Source organism: Lampris incognitus, chromosome 14 (assembly GCF_029633865.1).
Source record: "Lampris incognitus isolate fLamInc1 chromosome 14, fLamInc1.hap2, whole genome shotgun sequence".
Lineage (NCBI taxonomy): Eukaryota > Metazoa > Chordata > Actinopteri > Lampriformes > Lampridae > Lampris > Lampris incognitus.
In genome coordinates, this window is record NC_079224.1 from 9,221,913 (window position 1) to 9,246,413 (window position 24,501).

General features: G+C 47.5%; 1 protein-coding gene across 2 annotated transcripts in view; it reads left to right on the forward strand.

Annotated features, from left to right (window-relative positions):
* The first annotated feature begins 2,176 nt into the window (after positions 1 to 2,176).
* The window catches only part of sntg1 (syntrophin, gamma 1), a 35,082-nt gene continuing 12,757 nt past the window's right edge, over positions 2,177 to 24,501 (forward strand). For both annotated transcript variants that reach the window (XM_056293462.1, XM_056293463.1), the window contains exons 1-10: positions 2,177 to 2,203; positions 4,792 to 4,926; positions 10,280 to 10,336; positions 10,475 to 10,532; positions 10,620 to 10,663; positions 11,086 to 11,127; positions 12,577 to 12,679; positions 14,696 to 14,778; positions 15,048 to 15,178; positions 17,651 to 17,780. In XM_056293462.1, the coding sequence (XP_056149437.1) occupies positions 2,177 to 2,203; positions 4,792 to 4,926; positions 10,280 to 10,336; positions 10,475 to 10,532; positions 10,620 to 10,663; positions 11,086 to 11,127; positions 12,577 to 12,679; positions 14,696 to 14,778; positions 15,048 to 15,178; positions 17,651 to 17,780 (810 nt within the window). The remainder of the gene's footprint in view (positions 2,204 to 4,791; positions 4,927 to 10,279; positions 10,337 to 10,474; positions 10,533 to 10,619; positions 10,664 to 11,085; positions 11,128 to 12,576; positions 12,680 to 14,695; positions 14,779 to 15,047; positions 15,179 to 17,650; positions 17,781 to 24,501) is intronic.

Genomic DNA, 24,501 nt, shown 5'->3' on the forward strand with positions numbered 1-24,501 from the left:
GTAAGCTAAAAAGTAAAAATTTCATTTAAAAAGTAAAAATGTCAGTTAAAAAGTAAAAATTTCATTTAAAAAGTAAAAATGCCAGTTAAAAAGTAAAACTGTAAGTTAAAAAGTAAAAATGTAACTTAAAAAGTGAAAATGTAAGATAAAAAGTGAAAATGTCAGTTAAAAGTAAAAATGTCAGTGAAAAAGTAAAAATGTCAGTGAAAAAGTGAAAATGTTAAAGTTTATTTCTGTTTGAGTTTCTGCACAAGGAGCCACGTGTGTTTTGGAAGCGAGGTATCCTGTAAAGCAGGAGCCGCAAGTCACGCTTGTGATTCCTCCTTTCTAGCTCTTTTGTAGAGAGGGCTTCTTTGTGAGCTGAGGCTTTGAACAGGTCATGATTCAGCACCTCAGCTTGTTATCACACAAAATACTTTTTTTTCTTTTCCTTTTTTTTGCACATGTAAGATATATCTTAAGAACTGTAGCCAGGAGTGTTTTATTAACATTATTCCACACACTATTTTAAAAAAAAAAAATTTTTTTGTGGAGAGGGCTTCACAAAAGGTCCTCTCTTACAAAGGAACCCTTGCCCTGAACCTAATTTAGGACTGAAAAGTGCACCACCACGTGTCTAAATTGTTTTAAAAATAGTATTCTAGTTGTTAAAATGTTAATTTTGGTGTCAGTCGTTTTCTAACAGGCGTATCAACACATGCAATGCATTAATATCTCAACTGGGTATTTATCTTGACAGGATAGAGAGTTTAAAAACCGGCCGTCAATTTGACCACCCATGGTTGTGTCAGGTAGGAGTGAAATCCTGGTCGTCCCAGTGAGCAGCCTGGCCAGCTCGGCCCTAGTCCATTCTAAGGCATAACGTGATATAACCTAAGCAAGTTATAGCGGCATCCCCGCGACCCTGAGACGGTTTGGATAATGGATGGATGGATGGATGGATGGATGAAGTGCATCACCCAACAACCGGGGTCAGCCACCCGTCAGTGACTACTACTACCTTCGGCTGCTCCCGTTAGGGGTCGCCACAGCGGATCATCCGTTTCCATCTCTTCCTGTCCTCTGCATCTTCCTCCGTCACACCAGCCACCTGCATGTCCTCCCTCACCACATCCATAAACCTCCTCTTTGGCCTTCCTCTCCTCCTCTTCCCCGGCAGCTCCATATTCAGCATCCTTCTCCCAATATACCCAGCATCTGTCCTCCACACATGTCCAACCCATCTCAATCTCGCCTCTCTTGCTTTGTCTCCAAACCCGTCGGTGACTGTCAGGGGTAAAATCCGTCCTTTCCAGGATAGCCTCGGCCCGCTCAGCTCGCAGCACCGACGGAGGAGAAAGAAAGCCCCGACCAACCAGGAGAGTGGACGGCATCGCTCTCTCGCGACACATCTGACAGCCATGGTCCGGGGGAGGCCTCTGCTGCCAACTGGATCGAGGCCCCGCTCCCCGCTAGATGGCTAGACTTGTCCAAACCAAGACCTGGGGGCCTTTCTACTGAGGTAAGTCTCTCGAGTCGGTGCAACTCACGTGTTGTGAGCCATTTTAGGCGCCGCACCCCCTCCTGCCGCTCCCTTTATATAGATATATAGGTACGCCCAGCTCCTCTCGCATGATAATAGTCCACACATGAGGATGTGCGATGATTTAACATGTATGTGCTTCTTAACTTCATAGGGTAGACACCCTATAAAGAGACCCTATTCTTTTACTGCCATGTTATTTTACCCTTTACTGCGACTTGTTCTGCACAGTTTTGCCCGGCGTGAGTCGGCTGCACTCCTCTCTCTGACACGCTTCACACATGGCTAATCCCCGGGATCAATGGACTCGATATTGAAACATTTATTAGGATGCTTGGGTTCGCACCTTCGCTCGTGAATTATTCATCGCCACTTAGCGGTCTCCAGTTTTCTCCTGAGATTGCTCCATAGGGTTCTCCTGCGCCAGCGTGGAGAAAAGATGCACTTCATGAAAAATAAAAAAAAAACACCCCCGTTTCTCAACCTAGCACCTGCGAGGGATGACTTTACAGTAATGGAATTAGGCAGCCCGCTAATGAGGGTGCTTATGTGGAAATCAGTAAGGATCCACACATCGGTGCAAAGTACTCAACCCCCGCAGGCTAACCGAGTCTTCTCGTTCCCAGGGCGGCTTCCCTCGCTGCACAGTAGCACATGGATTTCAAGACTTCAAATGAAGAGGTAGGATTCAATGGATTTCAAGTGTCTGATAATTCGAGCTAATATCCTGCCGATGACGTCGCAGCGGCGTGTTCTTTTCTCCCCGAGAGCTTGGTATTTAGAGAAGCACGGGAGGCAATCATTATTCTGGAATAAGATGGCCTATCTAGAGGCGGGCATCTGGGTGGGGAGAGATGTCCTTGCTGGCGTGTATCCGAGGCTGTCCGCGGTGTAAATTGTGATGTACCTGGTATCTGATCGGAGTGGATGATGGGGATCATAATGAAGGGGATTAGGAAGGGAGGGGGATGATAAACCATAAAATTGGATCAGAGATAAGGCCAATTACATACGGCACAAGCACTGCAGCGGGTCAGTCGGGCCCAGATGCACGAGGCGCTGTCTGACCCAGCCGTGTAGCCATGGCACCACCGCCCTGATCTGGCTCAGCTGAGGACTCTCGCACACGCACACGCACACGCACACACACACACACACAGCAACATAAGCTAGCTCACTCTCTCTCTCTCTCTCACTCTCTCTCTCTCTCTCTCTCCCTCTCTCTTTGTCTCTCTCACTCTCTCTCTCACTGTCACTCTCTCTCTCTTTGTCTCTCTCTCAGTCTCTCTCAGTCTCTCTTGCTCTCCCCCCCGCTCTCTCTCACTCTCTCTGTCACTCTTTCACTGTCACTCTCTATCTGTCTCTCAGTCTCGCTCACTCTCTCTCGCTCGCTCACTCTCTCTCACTCTCGCTCTTACTCTCTCTCACTCTCTCTCTCCCTCTCAGTCTCTGTCACTCTCTCTTGCTCTCTCTCTCACTCTCTCGCTGTCACTTTCACTCTCTGTCTCCCTCTCCCTCTCTCTGTCACTCTCTCTGTCTCCCTCTCCCTCTCTCTCTCTCTCTCTCTCTATCTGTCTCTCTCTCCCTCTCTCTCTGTCTCTCTCTCAGTCTCTGTCACTCTCTCTTGCTCTCTCTCTCCTGCTCTCTCTATCACTCTCTCTCTCTCACTGTCACTCTCTCTCTCTTTGTCTCTCTCATTCTCTCTTGCGCTCTCTCTCACTCTCTCTGTCATTCTATCTGTCTCTCAGTCTCGCTCACTCTCTCTCACTCGCTCACTCTCTCACTCTCGCTCTCACTCTCTTGCTCTCTCTCTCCCTTTCACTCTCTGTCTCTCTCTCCCTCTCTCTGTCACTCTCTCTCACTCTATCTGTCTCTCTCTCCCTCTCTCTCTGTCACTCTCTCTTGGTCTCTCTCTGTCACTCTCTCTGTCACTGTCACTCTCTCTCTCTCTTTGTCTCTCTCACTCTCTCTGTCATTCTCTCTGTCACTCTCTCACTGTCACTCTCTATCTGTATCTCAGTCTCGCTCACTCTCTCTTGCTCTCTGTCTCTCTCTCAGTCTCTGTCACTCTCTCTTGCTCTCTCTCTCTCTCTCTCTCTCTCTCTCTCTCTCTCTCTCTCTCTCTCTCTCTCTCTCTCTCTCTCTCTCTCTCTCTCTCTCTCTCACTCTCTCTCTCGCTCTCTCACACACACACAGCAAGTGACATCTTTACTTAAGGAGAATTAGTGTCTCTCTCTCATGTTATTTCTCACAGCGGCGATGCCGACGCAGACTCATTTCTGCAGCTGAACACGACACCTGCACAAGTTTCTCTCCCCGGGAGAACTGCGTCACCCCATTCTGCACAACTGGCTTCCGTTCCAGCTCCAGTCACCAGCCATGCGTTTTGTCCAGGCGCAGCAGCCGCTGTGGCGGGCCTGTTAGCTGGGGGCTAATGTACTGTGGGTGACGAGGCTGCTGACAGCGGTGTATTTCCCCATTAGTAATCTCGTCGGGTGAAGGCGGATCTTCTCTGCAGACCTCTTTAAGTCTCAAGGACAGTACAGGTGCTCCGATCAGCCGGGGGGAAGAAACCGCTACCCAGAATGCAAATCCACAAGGATTAACATTTTTTTATATAGGGATCCCTGGAGACAAACATTTCTCACATATTCAACTCCAGCAACTCGTATATGCAGAACGAGCTGGATTCCCGCCATTTAACCTCACAGGCCCCTAATTTGTCCTTGCACGGTGGAACAAACGGGTCATAGACTTAGAAAATGATCTTATTTTGAAAAATAATGAATTGATGCTAATGTGCTAACACTTCTTGCAAAACTTCCCCCTTTTGCAGGGGGAACTAAATTAGATGAGATCATCCAAGCGATGGGTATCTCTAATCCATTATTCCTCACAGAGCTGTATGGAGCCTAAGAAGATCATAATAAACCACGAGGTCGTTGTATAATAACTGTTTGTTTGGGCCTAATTAGCCGCTTCATGAGCTAAAACATTCGTGAAGCCATGTTCTAATTAGAAACCGTAAGTCATTAATTTTGAAATTTTTTTTGACAGAATATCTAACAACCCTGGTTTTCAGAAGCCAAGGACCTAACAAACAAAAAAAACACGACATAATGGGTTCAATGTTGGCATGATCATTTTTCATGTTCATTTTCCAAAGAGAATTTTTTTCAGTGACATTATATTTCCCGGCCACTTAATCTAGCCGTGGAGGAGTTCTGAATGCTTTCACCTTTTCTGAAAAAAATTTGTTTTTCCTGCAGACAAAGACTGGGATTTATTTGCTGCAGGAATGTAATGAGGAGCCGTTCAATATTCGACTGCACTTGGCCAAAGACATTCTGACCATTCAAGAGCAAGATGTCATCTGTGTGTCAGGAGAGCCGTTTTATTCCAGCGTAAGTAAGCCGTCCTGTCTGTTCTGACATGACCTGCACATTTGTCATATAATTTACCTCTCTGCCTGACGGGCCAGTGATCACTCCCCCACCCCCCCAACCCACACACACCATTGGCAGTCACTCGGATCGAGTATGACTGTCCTCCTTCTGTGTCCTTGTGGGTCTTCGGTTGGGCATAGAGGCCGATCCTGGAGGTGCATATTTTGGGGCGATGGTGTGACAGAGTGGTTGAGGATGTGGTGTGGGCCTCTTTGGTAACTCGCTCCTTTCTGGGTCTTGTTTTCAGCAGCACGGTGGAGGGTCATGGTTGTAGCGCCCAGCACCCTTATGGACAGCCAGTCTCCAGGCCTCCCCGTTTTTTTGTTGCTCGTTTCTAGATGTTAAGGTTATCTTGCTTCTTTTGTCCTCCTGTCACGAGCTGAGAGTAAAGGTCTTGTTTCAGGAAGTGGGAGTCAGACATGTGGAGGACATGGCCAGTCCATCTCATCTTATGTAGTGTGATGGCGGCAGTTATAGTAGGCATGTTGGCCTCCTCTAGGATGCTGAAGTTGGTGTGCTTATCCTCTCAGCTGATCTTAAGGATCGTTCTGAGGCATCGCTGTTGGTGTGCCTCAAGTGCCTTCGGGTGCCGGATATATGTGGTCCAGGTTTCTGACTCATGGGTGGGCAGCACTATCGTTTTGTACACCACAGCTTTTATTCTGCTCTGAAGGTCGCGGTTCTCAAAAGCCCTTTTATTCAATCTTAACAAGGCCCGGCTGGCACAACTGAGATGATGGCGTATTCCGATGTCAGTGTTGGCCTTGGAGGAGAGAAGGCTGCCAATATATGGGAACTGTTCCACGTTTTCGAGTCTGGGGTTGTCTACAGAGACGGATGGAAGCAGAGCAGGCATATTTATGTCGGGTGGGGTTTCGTAGAGGACATGGGTCTTTTTTATGTTAATGGCCAGGCCAAGCTGCTTGTGTGCCTTTGCAAAGGTGTCCAGTATGTTAACATGGGTGAATATTTGCCCCCCCCCCCTCGTTCACTTCCATTCTATGCGAGCGAAGGGGTGAATAAAACGTTCGCTTCTGGTGACGAAAGAAATTTGCGTCTTCGCTTTGCATGGAGTTCAACCTCGGTGAACTTTGACCGGCGAATCCACAGCCTCAACCAATAGCAAAGTGTGTGGTTGACCCCACTTGGCTGTAATTGGCTGTAGTTTTCTTATGCCCATTTTTCACGACATGGTACCGGCTCAACTCGCCTCGACTTTTTCGTTTTCCATTACTGGAAAGTACCGGCATTTGGGCAACTGTTACCACTTTTCTGGTACCACCTTTGACGAGGTTCCAAAAAAAAAAACTGGAGCAGGTACCAAAATCAATGCAGACCAGCTACACTGAGAGGGTACTGCCATGGTAATGGAAAACGACACTGTGAGTCGAGTCGCGTTGAGCCAGTACCATATAGTGGAAAAGGGGCATTAGTGAGCCAGGATGGAGGAGACTTGGATCGTTGCTGTGTCTAACCAGTTGGTGTCGTATGACCATCGCCCCTGAAAACCACAAACTGCCCCACAAGAGAGATGCTGCCTAGCTGGCAGTGAGTTGGGAGACACTCATTGAACGTAATTAAATGGAATTTTTTTAAGAACATCTATTAATATTTTGCAGTGTACAAATATCATTTGTTCTTCCTCTGTTTTTGTCCACTAGGGATGGGACGACACTAGGTCGAATTCCGAATCGTTCGATACGGTCTTCATGGTTCGAGACGCTCCCTATTTCGCGAGATTGTGTGTTAGTAACACTAGAACGACCGGGATTTCACTCCTACCTAAAACGACCGCAGGCAGTCAAAATGGCCGTTTCTGGAGCACTGGAGTTGTTTCTGGGGCACTTCTATTTGTTTCCTCACTGACTCGTTGTGGGCCAGGGCATCATCCAAAGCGGCAGGATTAGGAGCCACGCAGTAGTCATGCTCTTGCAGGCATCCATCTCATTATCAGAGGAGTCCAGAGTTGGCAGAGGGGCGACAGCAGGACGCTCCCGGCGCTCCCACGCACCTAGCCTGGGTGCGGGTTTGGAGTACTCATTCCACGCAGAGAGTGTGGGGACAGCTCCTTCTTGAGCCTCCTTAACACACCTGTAGCTGGCACAGCGAAATCCCCCGCTTCAAAATGCCGACTACACACTCTTGTACTCTTGGTGACGGTAAATGCGTCCCTCCGAGTCTTGGCTAGCCACTTAGCTCTTTCCTGGCAGTGACTAGGGAATGAATGGAAACTTAGAGAATTATAGCGCGCCGAATTCGCACATTGTGGTGCACAACAGTGCTCAGCGGAGCCTGATTTACGGCGTTGATACTTTAACGCCCCATTTTGCCCTGGTTGATCTATTGATTTTTCGGGCGAAATTAAGATTTCGGACGGATAACTTAGTTAGCAGCTAACTAACGATTCAGGACGTAAGCATCCGGTTGTACCGGAAGTTCTTATGCAAACAGACACACCCGGAAGTTCCGCAGGGCGACTTTAATGCACCGAGCCCATTTCACCTCGGCAGGCGACGGTCATTCTCCTGCATTTGCGCATGCGTGACCGTAGCGTAATGCGTTAAGAGTTTAAACGAGTGCTGCGCGATTAATCTAATCGTAATCGCGATGTCAGCCTGTGCAATTATAAAACCGCAAAAGGCTGCGATTTAATTAGACATAAAATGTGTGTTGCGTGAACGCGTGTTTGTGTGTAGTCTGCATATCTACGCCCATCATTAAGAGATGACCAATCAGTCTCTGTTTAGGCAGTGAAGCGTGTGCAGTCTACGGTCACATGACTATCCGGTGCGCTGCGTGCAGACCAGAAGGAGGGAAAAAATGGATACTGATGACAACGAGCAGGTTAACGCTGATGAACTGGCGGCAAAAAAACAAAACGCGACCTCTGTTACATGGCGGTATTCTGGATTCAGGCTCAGCGGCATTGAGCAGAAAGAAGTACTGTGTAAAACATACAAAATGAAAGTCGCCACATGTCACGACAACACGACAAATTTGTATTATTTATATATTGTAACGTGCAAAGTAACGGGGAGTGCAGGAGAGAGGCGAAGAAGAGAGTGCAGGCAGGGTGGAGTGGGTGGAGAAGAGTGTCAGGAGTGATTTGCGACAGACGGATACCAGCAAGAGTTAAAGGGGAGGTTTACAAGATGGTTGTAAGAGCAGCTATGGTATATGGTTTAGAGCAGTGTTTCTCAACCGGGGGTCCGCGGACCCCCAGTGGTCCGTGGTGTAATTGCAAGGGGTCCGTGAAAATAAAATATCTTTAAAAAAAAGATCCTATGACGTTTATAGAAATAGGATTATTTTGCTCAAATGTGACTGAGACCTTATTTAAAATGCAGTTTCTACTGTTTCTATCAAATTGCAACCCCCTTCCCTCAAGATCAGGTGGAGGGGTCCTCAGGGTAGATAAAAATACGCAGGGGGTCCAGGACCCCAAAAAGGTTGAGACCCACTGGTTTAGAGACAGTGGCACTGAGGAAAAGACAGGAGGCGGAGCTGGAGGTGGCAGAGATGAAGATGATAAGATTTTCATTGGGAGTGATGAAGAAGGACAGGATTAGGAACGATTATATTAGAGGGACAGCTCAGGTTGGACGGTTTGGAGACAAAGCAAGAGAGGCAAGATGGAGATGGTTTGGACATGTGTGGAGGAGAGATGCTGGGTATACTGGGAGAAGGATGCTGAATATGGAGCTGCCAGGGAAGAGGAGAAGAGGAAGGCCAAAGAGGAGGTTTATGGATGTGGTGAGGGAGGACATGCAGGTGGCTGGTGTGACAGAGGGAGATGCAGAGGACAGGAAGAGACGGAAACGGATGATCCGCTGTGGCGCCCCCTAACGGGAGCAGCCGAAAGTAGTAGTAGTGTAACGTGCATGGATAAAAAAATACGTTGGCCGCTGGCTAACGGGTCGGAAGTTTTAGTCCGCTGGTCAACGTAGTCGCTTGCGGTGTTGGAGCCACGGGTTCGCGTCCCGGATGCGGCGCCCCGCGCTGCCCCCTGAGCTCTCTACAATATGTATAAATGTGTTCATTATATCGCAACATTGCTCATAATAATCGCAATATGTTTTTTTTTTTTACCAAATCGTGCAGCACTAGTTTAAACTACACAACAGTATGTCAAGTAGATAGACCAGCTACAATATAAACACAATGCTGACAGGTGAACAACTAATTCAAAAATCTGAAAGGGATCGTTCTTCAGAATGAGTTCTTTTTGCTTTGGATAATTAAGTACATTTACTGCAAATACTTCATTACTTGTACTGAGGAGAAATTCTGAATGCAGGACTTTTACTGTTATTGCAGTATTCTTACACTGTCGTATTTCTGCTTTGACTTAAGTAAAGGAGTTGATACTGTCACGACCACGGATGTGTAGACTCGCTAGCCCTTGGCTAACGGGTCGGACCCTTTAGTCGACTGGTTAACGTAGTCGGCCGTGGTGCGGGACACCCGGGTTCGCGTCCCGGCTGTGGCGGTTCCCCGAATTCATAACAACGCCTTTTCCACTGCTTCTACTGAATGGGGGTTTTAACCAGACAGGGGTCTAATTTTTCTAAACTGTGAGATAAGCCGGCGTCGCGTTGGCTTGGAAAGAAAGTCTTCACACGCAGCTTTGCGTGCAAAGACTTGCGCGTCATACAACATGGCGTCCTGCCATGTAGTTCTGTGTATGCTGGGGAAAAATGCTTTGCTCTAAGTTTTGGTGACCCATTGTTCTCTACTATGTGCATTTGGTACTGCTGTATCTTTAACAAATTGTCATCTACCAATGACAATACAACTGGGAAAAGAAGATTTGTGTATTTTGAGAGTTATGGGTTAAAGCAGTGTTAGTTGTGGGTCTCTGGTATTGTGCAGCGGTTTATACAGTTGACGAATAGTTGATATTGGTGAAATAACTTACTAAAATACAATTCGTCCAACATGCAATGCAGGGGAAATACATTTATGAATCTAATTTGTATAATTTCTCTGCTGATGGTCCAAGGACATGTTAAAATGCTGAGGAATTGGTTGCAAGTGAGAAAGTAGTCTGTCCGTACCAATATGCAGTCTTGCAGGCTACGCTTCTTCTTCTTCTTCTTCTTCTTGTTCCCTGTTTCTCGGGCTACTAGAATGGTTAAATTTTGTGTTCTATTGAAGGTTAAGGGTTTGGACAAGAACAAAAATCAGAGCTCATTTCAAATGCTGTCATGTCATATAGCTTATGAGGCACCTTTGCTGTTCTCTCTCGTGTGTAAGCCTTCACCAACTCCCTGAACGCATTCTTCTAATTTTGCAACTAAATCCTGAACAGGAGAGAACTGTAACGATCAGAAGGCAGACGATCGGAGGTTTCGGCCTGAGCATCAAGGTAAATTAGAGCTCAGCTCGTTACTCTCCTCTAACTCAGTTTGTCTTTTAATTTACCGTCACCTGATGTTATCGACCCCACCTGTGTCTTCGTTACTGGAGTTTGGGTTTGTGATTCTGCGCTACCTTTGTTTTCCAGGGTGGAGCGGAACATAAAATCCCTGTCGTCATATCAAAAATCTCAAAAGAGCAAAAAGGTAGACTCTCGGTTTGTGTCTGGCATTTCACCATTCCTGCTGTTTTACATTTGCATGTTCTTCACTCGAGTGGTCTTCTCTTCCCAGCTGAACTCTCTGGGCTGCTTTTCATTGGAGACGGCATCCTTCAGGTAACACCGCAAGAATACCAAAATGTCATTTCAAATGGTTGTTTACACACCTCGCCCAATTCTAGTGCGGGATACGTATCTTTAATATTTCATACGCAATATGTCAACATAGTTGTGTTGAAACACTTGGGACTCTTTTAGGTAAATGTCAAATTCCAAGTCCTAAAAAAGCAGAACGAGAGAGAGAGCTGTTATCTCCCTCAGCCCTGGCCTGGTTGGCGCAGTCTGCAGAGATAACATTTACAGGATGGCAGTAGACTTACACATAGCAGTAGTGAATATCATCCCATTGTTTACAATTTCCAGTGCAGATACCATAACAGGTGTTGTGCTTGCATCGTTAATCATAATTTGGAGATAAGAACACGCTGACATGATGGGTTTGGTGTTTTGTTCAGTAACCAACTCACTGTTGTTTCTAGATAAATGGAATAAATGTTAGAAGCTATCGTCACGAGGAAGTGGTAAGCTGTCAGCTGATATCTTCTATTTCACTTCCACCACAACAACACCCTGCAACACGCTACCCCCCCACCCCACCCCACCCGCACTGCGGTAAGACACATCCCTACTGTGTCACTGATTGGCTTACCCTAACCCCACCCTAGTCCTATCCCTAACCCTATCCCTAACCCCACCCTAGCCCTAACCCTAACCCTGCAACACGCTATTCCCCACCCCCCACCCCTCCTGCACTGCGGTAAGACCCATCCCTACTGTGTCTCTGATCGGTTTACCCTAACCCCGCCCTAACCCTGAACCCACCCTAACCCTATCCCTAACCCCACCCTAGTCCTATCCCTATCCCTAACCCTAACCCTAACCCTGCAACATGCTATTCCCCACCCCCCACCCCACCTGCACTGCGGTAAGACCCATCCCTACTGTGTCTCTGATCGGCTTACCCTAACCGCACCCTAACCGTAACCGTAACCCCACCCTAACCCTAACCCCACACTAACCCTATCCCTATCCTAACCCTAACCCTGACCCCACTCTAACCCTACCCCTATTCCCGCCCTACCCCTAACCCCACCCCAACCTTATCCCCATCCTGGACCCAACTCCACCCTAACCCTAACCCCAGCCTAACCCTATCCCTAACCCCACCCTAATCCTATCCCTATCCCTACCCTAACTCCACCCGAACCCTATCCCTAGCCCCACACTAACCCTAACTCCACCCTAACCCTACCCCTATTCCCACCTTAACCCCACTCCAACCTTATCCCCACCCTAGACCCAACTCCACCCTAACCCTAACCCTAAACCCACCCTAACCCTATCCCTAACCCCACCCTAGTCCTATCCCTATCCCCACCCTAACCCTAACCCTACCCTAACCCTAACCTCAACCAACCTAACCAACAGAAGCAACAAGTACAGCTAATCAGATGCAAAAAACATACATGGATGTTAGGGTTAATACTCCTGCCTCTGCCCCTGAGCAAGGCAATGGAAAGAAGAACTGGAGTTGGTCCCTGGGTGCTGCTGCTGCCCACTGCTCCTATACAGTAGGGTGGGTTAAATGCAGAGAACACATTCGTTGTAAGAATACCATGTCAAATAAGTGGCTTTCTTGTTTCTGTCTTCTCAGAGTAGGGTGGAGGATCTTTGCAAAATGCGGGTGGGGAAAAATGAGGTCCTTGGATCAACATATCCCGTTTCCCTCCATGATTTGTATCTTCTGGGCCTGTAAAATAAGAATAAAGTTTTCATTTTTATTTTTCCATTTTTAAATATTCCCAGCTGCGAAATATCAAAGGAGGCATGATTATAATTCTGCAAATCCTCATCCGGGTTTCGGTTCTTGGTTGGGAACTTGCCTCGCCCACCACACCACAGCAGCATATCAGCAGAAACACGTTGTTGCTGTTTTAAGCTGCAAGTATGCCTGTGCTTTCACACTCTAGGTCCAGGTTTTGAGAAATGCTGGCGAAGAAGTGACACTTACCGTCTCTTTCCTGAAGAAGACTCCGGCTTTTCTGAAACTGCCCCTGTGTGAAGACTGCACATGTAAGAATCCTCAAGTAGTGGTTCCATTAGCAAAGGTGTACATGGTGTTCAGACCACTGTCGCAGTCTTGTGCCACCCCAGCTGTGCAAAACAATTAAAATGCCATTTAAATACATGATCACCATTTAAAATGTTGGCCATAGTGACCTCAAACCAGATCCCTCGCAGTCACAAGGCGGCACACCTCAGAAAGGAAAACAATAAAGTCATTAAAATTCAGTTGGGACGGCACAATGTTGGACTTATCCATTCTGACGCTTCCTAAGCAAATGCGGTGAATGGATAATGTCCGTGAAAAGCAGAAAAGCACACACCTGTGCTTCACAACTGCTGCCAGCCACACGACTGAGAAGAAATTGGCAAAAAGGAAATACGCCGCACGTCCCGGCAAATGTTGATAAGCCCCGTAAAAGAGGGCCTTCTGCACACAGAGGCGGAGACAGAAACACCACCTGTTGTGACCCGTGTTAGCAATATGTCACCATACGTTGTGATAAGGTGGCGTGTTGGACGCAACACACCTCGGCTGAGGACCGTTATTGATATAACTCCAGATGCTCTTCTAGAAAAGGATGTGCAGAGATGCTGAACTCTGCAGCTTCATAAGGTGTAAAAGTATGTACATACTTTTACGTGTATTTCACATTGTGGGGCAAGTTTGTGGGATGGTTTAGATGAAGAACTCAAGGAAAGCACAAGTTTTTTGGGGGGGGTGATTTCCCCCCTTTTTCTCCCAATTGTATCCGGCCAATTACCCCACTCCCCCGGGCCATCCTGGTCGCTGCTCCACCCCCTCTGCCAACCCGGGGAGGGCTGCAGACTACCGCGTGCCTTCTCGTAGCGCGTGGGAGGTTCACGCTATTCCCCCCAGCCCCCCCCCCCGGCCAACAAGAGGAGGCGCTAGTGCAGCGACCAGGACACATACCCACATCCGGCTTCCCACCCGCAGACATGGCCAGTCGTGTATGTAGGGACGCCCGGCCAAGCCGGAAGTAACACGGGGATTCGAACCTGCGATCCCCGTGTTGGTAGCCAACAGAATAGAACGCTGAGCTGCCTGGACGCCATCACGGAAAGCACCAGTTTAAATCAATTCCAGAAGAGGTACAGAAAGGTTGTTTTGAGGAGGTACAAGGATGAGGACGCCATGGCGGACGCTGTTCTTGATGTTTTGGGAAATCATTGTTATTATTTTTTTGTTTTTGTTTTTATTTCTAATTGCTTTTATTGTTTTTTTTTCTTTTTTTCATTGAGTCGTTCTGAGATGGATATAGAGAATGACTCATGCACATCCTACTCTGATGCGTGAGAAACTAACTTTAATATATTCAGGTTTATTAACGGAGCATTAGAGAGGGGGCAGGAAATGACGAGTGGTAACTTCCTGCTGCTCCTTTCCCAACATATAACACGTGTTGGATTCTCTGCTGAGAATTCCTTTGGTTGAATTCGGTAACACTTTAGTATGGGGAACATATTCTAAGTAACAAAAACTTAATTACTAGTGAATTAGTAATGATCAAGATGTCACTTTAGTATGAGGAACATATTCAAAAACTTAATTTAGAGTAATGTAACACTATGAACACTTGCAGTTTTGTGTGTTGTTATGTAAGAACAGACCATATTCATTAAGTGTTAGTAAGGGAGAATAACTCTTCTTGTGGTACTACCACCTTATAAAGGCCATACTAAGCAAAGCATACTGAGATGGTACTACTAATAAGCAATACTTCTGAGGCTATAGAGGGACAACTCATAGTTAATGGTTTACTGGTTGTATAATAAGGCCATGCAGAATAAGGCGTTAATGAGTACGTAATAATGACCAATTAAGAGCCAATATGTTGCTAATTTGCGTGCTAATAAGCACCTAATTAATGGTGACTACGTTCCCCATGCTAAAGTGTTACCCTTGAATTCTCCTCGTCTTGTTTTTTTTTATCATTTGTTGCTTTTGTGTGTTATTGGTGAAGACATGTGGTTTTGATTTGGGCGTGTGCTCCTCCGTTGCAGGCGTTCCCAGTGACCAGAGCAGCGGGACCTCCTCTCCTCTGTGTGACAGCGGCCTGCACCTGAACTACCATCCCAACAACACGGTAACGGACGCCGCGCCTCCTCCGTTAGACCCTCTGCATGCCGGGACTCCACCCAGCTGTAGCTGTTCGCTGATCATAATTGGGGGGGGGGGGCGGCTCTGTCTGTATGTGAGGAGGGTGAGCCGGCTTCCCGTTTGTGTGCGCGCGCTCTCCGGTGCACGCGCACTTGAGTAGCCGGACCCAACTCCGAAAGGCGTCAACCGCTGCGAAACCGCGGGAGGCGACGAGTCGGGAGGTGTGCGGCGTTACTCATAGCGGCGCTTTTGCAGGACACGCTTTCCTGCTCGTCCTGGCCGACGTCCCCGGGGCTGCGCTGGGAGAAGAGATGGGTGGACCTGCGCCTTATTCCTCTGCTCCACTCGCGGCTGTCGCAGCACGTCCCGGGCTCTGACGTCTGCAGGTGAGCTGGGAGCGGTTGTGTGTGTGTGTGGGGGGGGGGAATGGGGGGGGGGTCTCGTGTTTGCCCGGTTGTGGCTCGCGGGCACATTAATGCAGAGCTGACACTTCCGGGGAAGGTTCACTGGCCTCGGCGTCCCCTGTTGAGACGCTTCGGGGCGAGCGTGTTAGGAGCACCAGCCGTCTTAATATTCAAGACGCTGCAGCGCGGAGGCAGACGGCGGTGCGGCAGCAGCCGCAGTACACAAGAACCTACATTTCGGCATGGCAACAAACAGAATTTCGCGATAACAAGGACACGTGGTAGCGCGCGGATGCAAATCACAGCTGCCGTGCGGCTTTGTTGTGAGGTCATTGCTTTAACGTGGTGACTGGACGTAGGTCTAACGTCGACTGCGTACTTACGTCTCTGCCGACGGAGTTTCTGTGAAATCCTACCCGAGTGACACCACAAGGGGTAGAACACGAGGGAGGGCCTAACGGAGAGTAGCGGTGGGCTGCAGGACAATATTGTAGCGAATTCGGGGGGGGGGCAGTCCGGGAACCGCCGCAGCCGGGACGCGAACCCGTCTCTCCCGTTCCGCAAGCGACAACGTTAACCAGTCGGCTAAAGGGTCCGAGCCGTTAGTCAAGGACCAACGTGTCTACCTATCCGTGCACGTTACAATATATATTTCGCCAATTCACTTAACGGTGAAGATTATAATGTTGATGAAAAAAATAGATAATCTTTAATGTCTTACAACTAAATGTCGGTGCCTACCGCGCGCACCGGTCAGTGATTTAGCAGTTAAGCCCAACCGACATCTGAAATCTCGCCACCTTTTATGTAAACAGGTGTAAATCGCCGCTGCCGAAGTGACTGTGACTATTTTGTCATTTTTTTAAAAGTTGGTGAATTGTGTTTTTTGGAGACGCGCGCTGAAATGGCATCTAGCCCTCGTGCACGGAGTGGGCGTGGCCATGACGTCATTCGAGTGACAGCTGCCAGGGGACGCTCTCGTCATCCCTGATCGGGAATGACTGGCATCTTGAAAAACAAGGCGATGAATGATATTACAAGACAGCAGATGCCACGCTTTCTATAAGCTCTTATGATCTGGCGGCGAACACGCCGAACAAATGCAACATCTGGGAGGGACGAGCGGCAGATGTGCCGGTTCGTTTGCATGCCGCTGAGGCAGCGACAGCTCCCGGAACTTTTTCAGCTTTAGTCGCTGCTTTTTATGGTGGCGTTAATCAGTAACATGCTCAGAAACCTGTACGGTCGTTTGTAGGGATCTCTGCTGGCTCGAACCCGTTTCTCGCCCCAGCTGATGAACCTCATCCAGCCAGGGATAGCCGCACGTGGTGGCTCGTTCCCTCGAAAGAGGCGTTGGTACTGGCCTCGCTTCACTGCAGTACAAATCACTACCGGGGTGTTGGATGCAGATCTGTGGACGCGGCAGGGTTGCTAGGCCCAGAAAACACACTGTAACGTGCATGGATAAGCAGACACGTTGGTCCTTGACTAACGGGTCGGACCCTTTAGTCGACTGGTTAACGTTGTCGCTTGCGGTGTGGGAGCCACGGGTTCGCGTCCCGGATGCGGCGTCCCAAGCTACCCCCCCCTCCCCGAATTCGCTAGAATACATTCGCGGACTTGCCTGTGTGCTGCTGCGGGGGGGGGGGCGGTGGATGTGTCTCCAGGCAGCTGAGAGCAGAAGCCTCCTGCTTTCAGAGCTCCATTGATAAAAGCACAATGGAGGAAAGTGTAGGCTGCACTTACAAACTGTGAACCCTGATGTGACGCACTTCCCTAAGAAATGTCACCCATTCGCCGCCTCTCGTTTCTTCAGAGACTCCTCACCGCTGCACCCAACACCACAACAGCAACTACACAACACGTAGACACACGTGGTACACACACGTGTTGTGATGAAGGCTACTGAACCAGCTCCGATGAGCTGACTTTGAAGGGAAAAAAAATTGCTCCCGAAATAAAATGTGGTGGTTCGCTGGTTCGAATCCCCGCGTTCCCTCCGGCTTTGTCAGGCGTCCCTACAGACACAATTGGCCGTGTCTGCGGGTGGGAAGCCGGATGTGGGTATGTGTCCTGGTCGCTGCACTAGCGCCTCCTCTGGTCGGTCGGGGCGCCTGTTCAGGGGGGGGGGCTGGGGGGGAATAGCGTGATCCTCCCACGCGCTACATCCCCCTGGCGAAACTCCTCACTGTCAGGTGAAAAGAAGCGACTGGCGACTCCACATGTATCGGGGGAGGCACGTGGTAGTCCGCAGCCCTCCCCGGATCGGCAGAGGGGGGCGGAGCAGCGACCGGGACGGCTCGGAAGAGTGGGGTAATTGGATGGGCACAACTGGGGAGAAAAGGTGGGGGGGGGGGGGAAGTTTAAATCAATAAACTATAAGGCTTTCTGTAATTCTACATGCCGTCTCATCTCTCTCTCTCTCTTTCTTGTGATTTGTCTGGACTCTTCTAGAAAAAATGCTTTCCAGGTCATAGCCGTGGACGGCGTCTGCAGCGGGGTGGTGCAGTGTCCCACGGCAGAGGACTGTCTGGACTGGCTTCAAGCCATCGCCAGCAACATATCCAGTCTCACCAAGCACAATGTAAGCGCCACATACGGGTACCTAGAAACGATCGGTTGGACTTCTTCCCTTGCTTTTCATAGTGCCACGTGTGGCATCGTGGATAGCTGATGACACGCCTTCCAAAGGACGCTTCTGTCTCCTCTTACTATCAGCGCGCTTTTCCCATTATAAGTAGACGTTGTTTCTTTCTAAGAGCCTGCGGTCGCATAACAGTGTTGGCACGAACTGCGCTTGCTGCCTTAAGCTGAACTCGCGCCCTCGTGTCATCTATAATGCATAATAATGTATTACATAACAATGATGCCAAAAGGCGTCAGGCAGGAACGGCTCGTCAGATAGCGGTGGCGCGTTGCGGTCCTCTTTGTGAGCACATTATCTGGGGTCTAACAGGGTTTGTTTGTGACAAGTTGGTGTGAGAGCCAAACGACCTAAGACGGCTCGGGGAAAAATGCGTCATTTGACGGCCGTTGTGTGTGTGTGTGTGTGTGTGTGTGTGTGTGTTGGTTGAGAGTGTTATATTTAGGTCTGTTGCCCTCCAACTCAATTCAGTACTACTCGTGGGATTATCAGGTGCACTGACAGAGTTTTCAGTAGAATAATCCTAACCGGGCTTTAATCCGTGGACGACGATGTTTGCGGATGACATTGTGATCTGTAGCGAGAGTAGGGTGCAGGTGGAGGGGAGCCTGGAGAGGTGGAGGTGCGCACTGGAATACATATGCGTGAACGAGAGGGTGGAAAGGTGAGGATGCAAGGAGTGGAGGTGACGAAGGCGTATGAGTTTAAATACTTTTGGGGTCGACTGAGGGGTGAAGAAGAGAGTGCATGCAGGGTGGAGTGGGTGGAGAAGTGTGTCAGGAGTGATTTGTAACAGAAGGGTACCAGCAAGAGCTAAAGGGAAGGTTTACAGGATGGCAGTGAGACCAGCTATGTTGTATGGTTTGGAGACAGTGGCACTGATGAAGAGACAGGAGGCGGAGCTGGAGGTGGCAGAGATGAAGATGATAAGATTTTCACTGGAGTGATGAAGAAGGACAGGATTAGGAAGGAGTATATTAGAGGGACAGCTCAGGTTGGACGGTTTGGAGACAACGCAAGAGAGGCAAGATGGAGATGGTTTGGACATGCGTGGAGGAGAGATGCTGGGTATACTGGGAGAAGGATGCTGAATATGGAGCTGCCAGGGAAGAGGAGAAGAGGAAGGCCAAAGAGGAGGTTTATGGATGTGGTGAGGGAGGACATGCAGGTGCTGGTGTGACAGAGGAAGATGTAGAGGACAGGAAGAGATGGAAACGGATGATCCGCTGTGGCGCCCCCTAACGGGAGCAGCTGAAAGTAGTAGTAGACTCCTAACCTAAGCTAACCCATATCTTAACCGGGCTTTAGCACAGCCTCTGGTGCAGCAGACTTAAAGTATAAGTTCCCCTTTCGTGAACCCAGACCTCAATAAAACGTCGTCAGGGATCATTCTGAACCATCCCATCCAAAGTGTCCCTGGTCGCTTCCGTATAGAGAACGGTGCCACTTTGTCAAGTCAAAGTCAGCTTTGTGTGTAGCCCAATATCACAAATTACAGATTTGCCTCAGGCGGCTTTGCAGCAAATTTATAGCAACACAACCTCCTGACGTTATACCCTCGCAACGGATAAGGAACAGCTCCTAAAAAAAACACCTTCAACAGGGAGGAACAAACAGGAGGGAAGCTCCGGTGAGCGCAGCAGGAGGAGGGATCTCTCTCCCAAGATGGACAACGTGCAGCGGCTGTTGTGTGTACACAGTTTACACAACGCCACACTGAGAGAGGATGACACAATTGTAATGGAATTATAAAATATATGAAGGATGTGACGAGGATAGCGGGTTAAGGGTGAAGCATGGTGTGGTGGTCTGCACCACATCCGGGTCCTTAGGATACCACAAGCCCAACACGCACACCTCACCCCGAGCAATCTGGGCCATTTCACCGCGCGCAGTGGCCCCTCACACACCCTCGTAGGTAGTTATGGAAACGCCGAGTAACAGAGGTGTCCGGACGCCGCCGGAACAGCCCAGGACCGGAGCCGCGTGACCGCCGTCACCATGGAGACCTGACCGGAGGACAGACTTTACACATGCACACAGGGGGGGGGGGGGGGGAGACTCGCGTCACACCATTCACATACGCGGGAGGACAGACGAGAAAAAAAAACATTAGTCACACACCGGAGTGAGAGAAGGACACAACACGGAAACAGGATGCCAAAATTATACCGATTTATAAAACATGCGAAGAATGCGATGAGGAGGATGCCAAGCCGTGTCCAGCTGACGATCACCGTCACCATGGAGACCTGGGAGGAGGACAGACTGCGCGTGCACGCCGGGGGAGAGTCACATGACACCATTCACATACACAGAAGAAGAGAAAGGAGACGGCGTCATTCGGAGAGAGAAAAGACACGTGAGAGGAAGAGAACAGTTGCAGTAGTCACTAATCTACACTGTATAATCTATACTCCATAATCTATACTCTATATACTGTATAATCTATACTCCATAATCTATACTCTATATACTGTATAATCTATACTGTATAATCTATACTCTATAATCTATACTCTATATACTGTATAATCTATACTGTATAATCTATACTCTATATACTGTATAATCTATACTCCATAATCTATACTCTACATACTGTATAATCTATACTCAATAATCTATACTCTACATACTGTATAATCTATACTCTATATACTGTATAATCTATACTCTATATAATGTATACTCTATATACTGTATAATCTATAATGTATATAATGTATACTCTATATACTGTATGATCTATACTGTATAATCTATACTCTATAATCTATACTCTATATACTGTATAATGTATAGTCTATATACTGTATAATCTATACCTTATAATCTATACTCCATAATATATACTCTATATACTGTGTAATGTATAGTCTATATATTGTATAATATATACTCTATAATCTATATACTGTATAATGTATAGTCTATATACTGTATAATCTATACTGTATAATCTATACTCCATAATATATACTCTATATACTGTATAATGTATAGTCTATATACTGTATAATCTATACTCTATAATCTATACTCTATAATATATACTCTATATACTGTATAATGCTATAGTATATATACTGTATAATCTATACTGTATAATCTATACTCTATATAATGTATACTCTATATACTGTATAATCTATACTGTATAATCTATACTCTATAATCTATACTCTATATACTGTATAATGTATACTCTATATACTGTATAATCTATACTCTATATACTGTATAATGTATACTGTATAATCTATACTCTATATACTGTATAATGTATGCTCTATATACTGTATAAGCTATATTGTATAATTTTATACTCTATAATGTATACCCTATATACTTTATACTGTATAATCTATACTCTATATACTGTATAATGTATACTGTATAATCTATACTCTATATACTCTATATACTGTATAATCTATACTCTGTAATCTATACTGTATAATCTATACTGTATATACTGTATAATCTATAAACTATAATCTATACTCCATAATCTCGCTGGCAGAACAGTGCTTGGTGAATTCATTGAGACCGAAACCGACCCGACATGCAGTACAGGTTGTGAAGCACTCAACCTAAGGGCAACTAAGTGTAGGCTAAGACAAAAAGACGAGTTTTAAATTTGGATTTAGGGGCGTCTGGGTAGTGTAGCGGTCCATTCCGTTGCCTACCAACATGGGGATCGCCGGTTCGAATCCCCGTGTTACCCCCAGCTTGGTCGGGCATCCCTACAGACACAATTGGCCATGTAGTTATGTGTCCTGGTCGCTACACTGGCGCCTCCTGGTCGGTTCGGGGTGCCTGTTCGGCCCCCCCCTCCCCTCCCATGCACTACATCCCCCTGGTGAAACTCCTCACTGTCAGGTGAAAGGAAGCGGCTGGCGACTCCACGTGTATGGGAGGAGGCATGTGGTAGTCTGCAGACCTCCCCGGATCAGCAGAGGGGGCGGAGCAGCGACCGGGACGTCTCGGAAGAGTGGGGTAGTTGGCCGGAGAGCGGGGCCGATAGGAGAGGAGCCTGCCACCAGCTGACTTCCTTTAACTGTGGGTACACACAGGAGCCCTGTATTTTGGGAGCGGAGAGCTCGAGCATGTGGTGCATGATTTAAGGAGATCCGACAGGTACAATGGGGGCGAGCCCACTTTGCTGCACGTCTTCACGGGGGCTTCGTTGAGCACCGGTCCATTTAAGCCTTTGCAGCCATGACATATCCGGTACCCCTCGTTCCGAAAACAAGAAGCTCGAAGTACATACAGCTGCACACATATTTATTTATTTCGTATTTTGAGGGCGGGGGGGGGGGGGTAAAATCTGACTTGATTTGCAACTGCTTTAAGCAGCTGTCACTCTTAATAGCAGCCATCCATAAACGTCCATAAAACCCATGAGCGTCAGCGCTTGTTCGAGCCAGAGGTCACGGTGGTGTTTCTCACCGCCGCGTGCTTCCGGAGGCTGGTGTAGTTGGCAACTACTGGAGCTTCCTGTTTTCAGAAAGCACTGGATGCAAAGATGCACTGGCTTGTGCATCCTCAGTGGCTGGGTTGAAAAGACCACATATATGTGTGTGTGTCTGTGTATAGATGTATATACGTATATATACGTATATATATATATATACATACGTATATATACGTATATATATACGTGTATATATATATATGCATGCATGCATACATACATACATACATACATACGTACGTACATTCGTACATACATACATACATACATACATACATACATACATACATACATACATATACAGACATACATATACAGATATATACATATATACATACATACATACATACATACACACATACACACACACAGAGACATACATATACATACATACATATATACAGATATATATACAGACATACATATACAGATACATACACACACACACACACACACACACACACACACACACACACACACACACACACAGAGACATATACATACATACATACATACATACATACATACATACATACATACATACATACATACATACATACATACATACATACACACAGAGAGACATACATATACATACATACATACATACATACATACATACATACATACATACATACATACATACATACATACATATACAGATATACAGATATACATACATACATATACAGATATATATATATATACATACAGCTATACATACATACAGATATACATACAGATATACATACATACATACATACATACATACACACACACACACACACACACACACACATACATACATACATACATACACACACACACACACACACACACACACACACACACACACACACACACACACACACATGTATGTATGTATGTATGTATGTATGTATGTATGTATGTATGTATGTATGTATGTATGTATGTATATATGTATATATATATATATATATCATGACTATATCAAGCCTAGTGAGACGAGTAAGCAGACCGGTGAGCTTCTCAATACCGAAGCGATCAATGAAGGTTTTCCCTGTATGACTCTAAATGATGGCTGACACCATTTTAATGAGGTCTGGGTTAAAAAAAACGAGTCTCTTTCTTGGGGGGGGACGGTGTGAGAAGGTGCCGGCCTACTGACGGAGCCCGTGTTAATTAGAGTGCACTGACGACTCCTTCCCCGGTGGAGAGGTTATGTCTTATGACAGCCTCGGCCTTTGCAGACAGAGCTGTGAATGGACTCGCAGCCCGGATGCGCTCAGGACACGTGTTTTTGCAGGGACAGACAGTGAACGTAGACGTTGATCTTATTCTTTTTACTTTTTGAGGCAGCTGAAATGTCATTAATTTCAACTGCACTTCATCCATTGGTTGTTAGAGAAACGATGTGTAACTGTGGTGGGTCTGTGCAACAATGCTGCCAATTCACTGCAGCTCAATACAACAGTCATATTATTTCCTTTACAGCTTCTCCACTTGGAAAATAAGATTTACATTGGTTAGCGCCGTCGCCTCACAGCAAGAAGGTCCTGGGTTCGAGTCCCGGTGTTGTCCAACCTTGGGGGGTCATCCCAGGTTTTCCTCTGTGTGGAGTTTGCATGTTCTCCCCGTGTCTGCGTGGGTTTTCTCCGGGTGCTCCGGTTTCCCCCACCATCAGAAAGACATGCATGTTAGGGTTAACACTCCTGTGTGTGCCCCTGACCGAGGCCTGGCGAGACGACCCGGGGTTGGTCCCCGGGCGCTGCACGGCGGCTGCCCGCTGCTCCTCGCTACACAGCCAGGATGGGTTACATGCAGAGTGTAATTTCCCTACAGGCACCAATAAAAGTACATCCATCCATTATCCCAACCGCTTATCCTGCTGTCAGAGTCCGCGGGGATGCTGCAGCCTATCCCAGCAGTCACTGGGCGGCAGGCAGGCAGGGAGACACCCCGGACAGGCTGCCAGGCCATGACAGGGTCCAGGTCCACACACACACACACACACACACACACACACCTAGGGACAATTTAGTACGACCGAGTCACCTGACCTACTTGTGTTTGGACTGTGGGAGGAAACCCACACAGACACGGGGAGAACATGCAAACTCCACACAGAGGACGACCCGGGACGACCCCCAAGGTTGGACTACCCCGGGACTCGAACCCAGCAGGACCTTCTTACTGTGA